Source organism: Gasterosteus aculeatus, chromosome 12 (genome assembly GCF_964276395.1).
Source record: "Gasterosteus aculeatus chromosome 12, fGasAcu3.hap1.1, whole genome shotgun sequence".
NCBI lineage: Eukaryota > Metazoa > Chordata > Actinopteri > Perciformes > Gasterosteidae > Gasterosteus > Gasterosteus aculeatus.
The window spans coordinates 23,897,333-23,905,101 of NC_135700.1; the positions used below are offsets into that span (position 1 = coordinate 23,897,333).

At 51.3% G+C, this 7,769-nt stretch overlaps 1 protein-coding gene across 20 annotated transcripts in view; it reads right to left on the bottom strand.

Annotated features, from left to right (window-relative positions):
• Positions 1-227: 227 nt before the first annotated feature.
• Positions 228-7,769, bottom strand: part of ppip5k1a (diphosphoinositol pentakisphosphate kinase 1a) — a 19,260-nt gene continuing 11,718 nt past the window's right edge. For 2 of the 20 annotated variants that reach the window (XM_078085988.1, XM_078085987.1), the window contains exons 26-30: positions 6,643-6,705; positions 4,368-4,427; positions 2,234-2,371; positions 2,027-2,140; positions 228-1,723 (exon numbers count right to left, since the gene is read on the bottom strand). In XM_078085988.1, coding sequence (XP_077942114.1) covers positions 1,176-1,723; positions 2,027-2,140; positions 2,234-2,371; positions 4,368-4,427; positions 6,643-6,705 — 923 coding nt within the window. In that variant the 3' untranslated portion in view covers positions 228-1,175. Of the gene's footprint in view, positions 1,724-2,026; positions 2,372-3,667; positions 3,848-4,367; positions 4,428-6,642; positions 6,706-7,769 lie in introns of all 20 variants that reach the window. The other 18 variants (XM_078085979.1, XM_078085978.1, XM_078085992.1 and 15 more) reach the window with 11 other exon arrangements.

Consider the following 7,769-nt stretch of genomic DNA (forward strand, 5'->3'; position numbering starts at 1 on the left):
GTTTTTTGAAATTGTTCCTTGTTCATATACTCAATATTATTTTATTTGTTGAGGACAAAACAAACCACTAAAGACCCACAAGCAGAATGTACATTCCAATAGATGCTTTTTGTCACAGTCAGTAGTTCCGTATTGCGATGTCTATAAAAGTAAATTTACAGAAAACGGTTTGTGTCGTCGCTTAAAACCAACAAATGAAACTCAAACTCTTTGCAAGTGAGCAAATATTTTATGAATTTCTTTAATAATTTGAGCAAATTGATCTTTTACGCAACAAAACGCATGAGAACAGACGCAGGTCGCAGTGTAACACGGATAAAACAGCTTCTCAAGCGTGTTCCCCCCCACAGACACGGCTACATAACCGCTTACCACAATAAAAGCCATATTTAGTGTGAGGTGCTTTCCCACATTGTGAGGGGATTTTACAAAAAATACACAATAGTTTTATTGCAATTAAATATCTGATGTGGGTATAAAAAATACCAGACTTTTAGATTATATTTTTAAAGATGTAATTTCAAAATAAATATTTGTTTCTCTCTCCATCAACTGATGGATAAGGATAAATCTTAAACCGAGGCTGAAGGAAGCAGCGAACTGAACAATCGTTACGTTTCACCGGCAACAATGAAGACTTTTGTTTTGAAATCACAAACACGGGAACCAAACCAGGGAGAGAAAACACACACAGATACATGTTCATATATCATGTGTGTCACTGAGTCAGAGTCACGTATCCTGTAACAAAGTAAGAAAACTCTTGTTGCTCGTCTCTCCTGCAGCTTTCCAAAGTAAGAGTCTGGAGAGAAAAAAGATGCAACAGATTTAACAGATTAAAAGGTCCACTGATCAATTAAACACATGAGATGTAACAACAACTCTCCGTTTGCCCTTTTGGCTCGTAGTTCTGGATGTGTAACGCGGGGGTCTCGGGGGCCTTTCTGCCCCCTTGTGGCCCTAAAACAAAAAGTCGAGAACATGCGGTTCCCTGGAACCGATTCTTTCTTTGAAAGGCAACGATCTTGTTCTAGAAATCTGGAACACGGAGCTTAGTGAGACGGTCAGCTGACCCGCTGGGTCCTCAGGCTCCTCCTCACAGCACGGCGTTGATAACGAGGATGACATAACCGGGGCAACAACAGACTACGCCCCCCCCCCCCCACCAAACCCCGCTACGGCTCCGCCCCGCCCGTCGCCTCTGGCGGCGTCTCCGGGCGAGGGAGGCCCTCCGGACCGTCCATCCACAGCTCCATGGACTCCTGGGTGTCGAAGAACTCGTCGGGCCCGTCGGGGGACTGTGGCGTCTGCGAGCTGGAACCCGCCTCGCTGCTGCTCTCTCTGAGCTCCAGCAGCACGGGCAGCGAGCCGGGGAGGGAGTAGCCCTCCATGCGGGCCAGGGAGAGCTCGGCCAGCGCGCCGCACGGCGGCCTGGAGCCGGCGTCCGAGGCCGCCGCCTCCGGGCCCTCCTGCGCGCCGTCAACGGGGCCGAGCTCGCCGCGGCCGTCCTCCGTCGGGGGCAACTCGGCGAGGTGGTCCGTAGCCGGCGGGTTGAGGGCCGGCGGCGGCGGCTGGGCCGGCGGGGCGTTCTGAGAGGAGTGAGTCTCCTCGCTGCTCTGGGGGGTGAGGGGGGTCTTGTCGCTGAAGCTGAAGCGCGGCGAGGTGTCGGCCGTGGGGGAGGACGGCCCGGCGCTCGACACCGTGCTGGACGGCCCGCTGCTGTCTGCAGGACAGAAACACACGCCGTCGCCATTAACGGGGCTCCGATGTTAAATCGTGATGCGTTCAGGCTCTGCTCCGTGAACATGAGCGTTACGGTCAGTTGCAATATCATAATGTGTTGAAATATAATGTAACTTTGTTTCTACACATGAATCAAACACGTCTGTAACATGAACACAAAATAGATATTAGACGAAACCAAAAGTTGGTTTTATTATAAATGAGTAAAATAACTCAAAACACTACAGACAGATAATCCGTATGTCAGAGTCAGACCCTGGTGAGCGGAGAAGCTGATACTCACACCAAGGTGGTCTGTCGGGTCGAGATCGCAGCGCGATGGAGGACGAGAGGACCCTCTGGGGGGTGTACGAGTCCACCGACGGCTGGTTGTGTGTGTCGAACATGGCCGACAGCGCTGCGGGGAGGAAGTAGAAAGGACCCGCGGGGTCAGAGGTCGCGCTGTTGGGATTCACGCGGCGGGCGGCGGCGGCGTCCTCGGGTCCCTCACCTCTGGTGGTCCTGGCGTGCGGGTCGCCCGCGCTCTCGCACACGCCGGTTAGGAACTCGTTGACCTGCTTCAGCGACAGCGAGTTGTGCAGCGTCTCCAGAGGGTAGATGGAGGGCACCATGGAGCAGCCTTCGAAGCCTGCGGGAGGGGGGAGGGGGAGAGGGGGGGGAGGGGTGTAGGGGGGGGGGGACACGACGCCCGCGGGCAACATCAGGCCTCGGTTACACCGGGGCAGTCAGAACACGCAGACACGCGACACCTCAGCGCTCTAAAGTCCTGCTCCCTGTACTGATGGGGGGGGGGGGGGGGGGGGGGTGGGGGTGGTGGTGGGGGGCCGAACCCACGAGAGGCTCCTGCCAGCCGCTACGGCTCATTTCCACGCAGGCAAGTTGCAAAAAAAATAAAAAATTAAACAATTACAAAAAAATCATGCTGGACGCCAAAACACCAAATCACACGGCAACAGGTCTGCAGGTCGTCAGGAGGCCTCGCTGCATCTGCACAAAGCAAGCAGGGCTCGCCGCCGCGTGTGCACGTGTGTGTGTGTGTGTGTGTGTGTGTGTGTGTGTGTGTGTGTGTGTGTGTGTGTGTGTGTGTGTGTGTGAAGCTCTGACGGCAGCGCTCGGCGGTTAGAGTCTGCAGCTCGGGTCCGACGCGCGATGTTGGCGGCGCTGTTAGTTCACAACCGGGTCACCAACACAGGGAGGCAAACACCACGCGGCTCGCCTCCACCAAAAAAACACCACAGCACCAACCTCAGAGGGCGGGGGCGAGGGGCGGGGGGCGAGGGGCGGGGGGCAGGGGGCGAGGGGCGAGGGCCCACGTGCTGGTTAATGTGGGGAGGGGCAGCTGGGTGCAATGTGTGGATGAAGTCGGAGGTCGAGGACAGAAGATCTGCTTAGAGTACAAATAATAAATAAATAAACCCTTAATCTTGAACAGAGGCTGATTTGTCATCTAAACATGAAACATATTCCATGTTTTCAAGTTTCAAAGTTTGTGTGGAAACTTTTTTCCATCCAACTTCTATTTACCGTGAGTCTGGAATTAAAGGTTTGGTAGAAATATGGCTGAACATTAATATATACTATGAGTATAATAGCATCATAAAGAAGGATTTGACCTTTGATTCAGCTGAAACTGATCATTTCCCACCTTTTCTTTACTTTCGCCCAAGTACTTTGATATTGATCAGACGCAGTGGGTGAAGATACGGACCCCCCTCAGAGGGGAAGACAGCGGCTGCAAAGATTCCCCCCAAAACCCCCAAACAGCTCACAGCACTCGGCTTGAAATGTGCATGAGCACAGAAACAGGCAGCATGCAGGAACATCAAGAGGCGAAGCGCGCGGCGCAGCCCAACCAAGCCGCGAGCCGTGCTTCCACAGGGCGTGAAGCCGGAGGGGGGGAAAGGGTGGGGGGGGGGGGGCTAACCGTGGAGGTACTCTAGGGGGTCTTGGCCGGAGACGAGCCAGTTTCGGAAGAGGCGGAGGTGGTAGGAGCACTGGTGGAGGTGGTGGGCCAGCGCCCCGTCCAGAGAGAGGTGGCGGCCCAGGCTGAGGTCCGTGGAGAAAGGCCTCAACAACTGGGCCACACGGCGCTCATCCGGGGGCTCTGAGGAAGGAGAGGAGGAGGAGGAGGAGCAGGACAAAAGGCATGAAACCATAGGGGACAAGCGAGGGACAGAGGGAAGGACAGAGGAGAGGGGGAAGGAAGTGTTTGAGGGGGCGAGGGGGGGGTGTAGCTCGTGTGCGTGAAGGAGGCAGCCAACAGCTCAACGTGGCCTCGGATCACACGAGGAAGCAAAAGACGCTTCAAAAAAAAAAAAAAAAACTTTTACCGCCACAGCAAACGAAAAGAAGGAGAAAATCAGCTTGGGACAAAAAAAACAGAAGCACGTTGCTCCTCCGCAGCACCTCCACCTCTTTGTTTTAAAGACAACCCCATCAGAGAGAATCCACCAGAGGAGCAAGAGGAGGGACCACAGAAAACGCTCGCCTCTCAACCGCGCCGCCACGCCAACCGACACCCGGACGCCATTTTTTACTCAAAGCTGCAGCCGGACATTTGGAGGCAACACAAAACGAGGAGGGGGGGGGGGGGGGGGGGGTGGGGGGGGGGGGGCGCCTCGTACCTTTTGCAGTGCACCAGACGGGTGGGGCCACTGCTATGGTGGAGGCGTCGTCTTGTGTTCCTGTGGTGAATGAGACGTGTGAGAGAAGAGCACGCTCACGCTAATGGGGGGGGGGGGGGGGGGGGCGCCATGCGCTCTCTTGTGGTCGAGCGCTTCACCCAAACCGACAAAACCGAGCGCCAAGAAGGAGGCCGAGTCCCGCCCAACGAAACCACTGAAAGCAGCGGCTTTCTCCGCGGCTCGAGTGCAGATCGAGAAGCTCGGCGACGATACGATGCAAATAAAAGTGTTTTGCAGAGAAGCGTTTCCATCAGTCAGGGCTGCACCGAATAATCCACCACTCCGTTCACATTAATTCAAATGAAAATGTAAAAGCTGTGCAGCTTCTATTTGTTAACGTACTTAAAGCTATAAACGCCACTGTGGCAGGCGTCAGCTTTTAACTGTAAGCTCTTCAATCAACACGGTGCTATAATAATGTTAATATGAATGACGGTTGAGTGAGATCCGGTGAGATTGAGTGACCCTGACCTGCTGGATGAGGACGTACTGATTCTCCCACAAACAACCTACAGAATACGAATATTTATGAATCCAATAAAGAAAGTTTATTTAATAGAATATTTTATACGATGACGAAAGTGTCCTTTCGGTGACGAAGGTCATTCGGTACAGCCTCTAATTGAGAGAAACACAATATCAGGAATCTATCTGTACTTTTACTACCTATACACTTTTTTCACCCGTCCTCTGTGTACCCTCAGCAGGCTCTTTGGTCCCCTATGGAGGGACAGAGGAGGGGTTCCGTGGGGGTACCGAGGACATGCACACACATCGGAAAACAAAGAACACGGACTGAATTGCTGGAGGATGGAGATCGATCGGATGGAGGATGTCAAACAGGGTTCCCACCCTCTGGCTCAGGGCGCGTCTCCATGGTTACGGCTCTGTGCTTTGTTACGCTGCCGTTTAAAGGAGAGAGAACCGCTCGCACCTTGTTCTGAGTATATATATATAAATAATATTCTTCTCGTTTCAAAAGGCGGCCCCTTCCCACGGGAGCACTGCTCCAGGAAACATCTGGCAGCGGTTGGCGTCAGCATGTTGTGAACATTTGCATTTGAGGGAGGCTGAGAAGCATTGGACGGCTACAACGTTTGAGGACCTAAAAGTCTGCTTCTGTCCTCGACCGCCTTTGTCTCTTGCACGTCCACAAACCTCATCGATTCAAGAAGAATGAACAAAATGCACTTTGACCTTCAGAAAGTCTCCTTCACTCAAAGTAGTTTGCATCCGGTGTGACTTGAAACAGAGAAGAAGAAAACAACGAAGCACGCTGGTTGAATGGTAAAGTTGTGTGTAGTAGTTTTGTGTATCTTGGCAGAAGGTGCTCTGCTAGATATTTGGTGCAAAAGACACAAAGAATCTTCATGTCGGCCATCTTGTTCCGATTACTGCTCCGCGGGAGGAGGATGAGCACGTCTCCACTGTCTAGTCTCTATTGTGAACGAGGGAGAGAAACAACGGCCGAGCTGATCACCACGGAAACCACGCAGCACGCGGGAGACAAACTTGAATGAAATCAGACCCGGACAGACCTCCAGGTTCAGATTTAAACCGAACCTAAACACTAAATAAAACAGGAAAGTGAACGTGAAATGTTGTTTGAGGGTCAAGTGGCACCAGTGACTAAATAACCACCTGAAAAAATGCAACACTGTCGCCTGACTCGAGGTTGACTAGGGCTTTTATTGTGAAAGGTAAGTTTTCCACCATGGTTCTGACTGGGTGTTGTTGTTGTTGTGCAATAACTTAATAATCCCGTTCTGTGTGAAAGTACTCCTGATAAATAAAACTGGCTGATAAAACATATTGACATGCAGAATAACGGTGTGTAACGGCCTTAAGAAGAGAACCTCTGGGGAAAATCACCAAAGTGTTTCTGCTACACTTCCATGACGCCTTTGCAACCATCTGCTGACATTCCCGTCTCCTAACTTTAGTACTTCACTAATCGAATGACTGGTGGGAACCCTGGTAAGAAAGAGAATGTCAGGTAGTGTTAGAAAAGAAACAGTCCAAAAGCATCATGGGTAAAAAAAATTATAATAATAATAAAATAATTCGAAAAATAAATTACGGAAACCTGGAATGCTGGAGGGCCATGTGGAAAAAAATAAAAAAATAAAAAAATAACCCAAGGTCAAGAAACAGGTTTGAAGACATGCAAGACAAGGAGGTGAAGAGGAAAAATACTTGAAAGAAGCAGACGTACCATTAGTCGGATACTTTGCAAACGACACAGAAAATCGTTTTACTGCCGGCATAGACAACAACTCTGAGGAAATAAAAAAATAAAATAAAAAAATCACTAGTGTTACTGGGAGCCACAGCTACTTGAATCAATCATGTTTTAAATCATTTCCCTATTCTCTTCTAGACCAGCCGGCCCCTTCGGACGAACAGTGGATGCTGCCAAGATGTTGGATGGAACATCTTTCCGGTGACACAGTGAGATGAGATGTTCAAACTGAGGAGGTGATGGGAGGTCACGTCGAGCACCGCCGGAAGGAAACAAGCCCCCCCCCCCACCGACCCCCCGCCGACCCCCCGAGACTACTTGAGACGTCGCCGTGACGCCTCAACAATAGAATACAACGCGGGCTGCGTGTCCGCGCTCGACACCGCGGGGACATCTTCCGGGGCGACACCAGCGCGCTCGGGGGCTGAACCCGCGGCGGCCCGCGATGCGCCACTCAACATTCGCACGCGGGTCGCGGAGCAGATGGAGTGTGGATGAGAATGTAAAACGAAATACACAAAAAATAACAGTTTTTCCCGTTTTCGCCAATGTTCCACGTCGCCATATTTGCGTCCATCCCAAAACGTGATCCTTCGTAGGGCTCAAAGGCGTGTTGACCTTTCTTTAAACTCTGCTAACTGTGGTCCAGCTGCTTTGTGTTGAGCACAAGGAGCTGCTGGGAAACAGGAAGGAGGTCGAGGGTCGTGTACTCGTGCAAAGAGCTCCTAAAACCGCAGCATAACATCTGCACATCTTTATCTGAAGATGCTCCATTCAGAATGAGCCCTAAATCTATACATGTATAATCTATATATCTAAAAATATGAGATTAAATGCTTACATGAGCCGTTATTTCATCTGAAACATCAGTGCGCATGTTCATGTAGTGATGTCACACCGTCTCCATGAGTGGAATAGACCCGGTTGTAAACGGCATCTACAACAACGGAGCTGGAACAGGAAGTCAGTGCAGCCATGGAACATGCAAGGAAAGCAAACAACACATCGGAGGGTGATTTCTGAGGATGAGGAGGGAGTTAAACGCACCAATGAGCAGCCGCTTAACGCACGGTGGCTCTTAAAGAAGGACAACGAAAGAG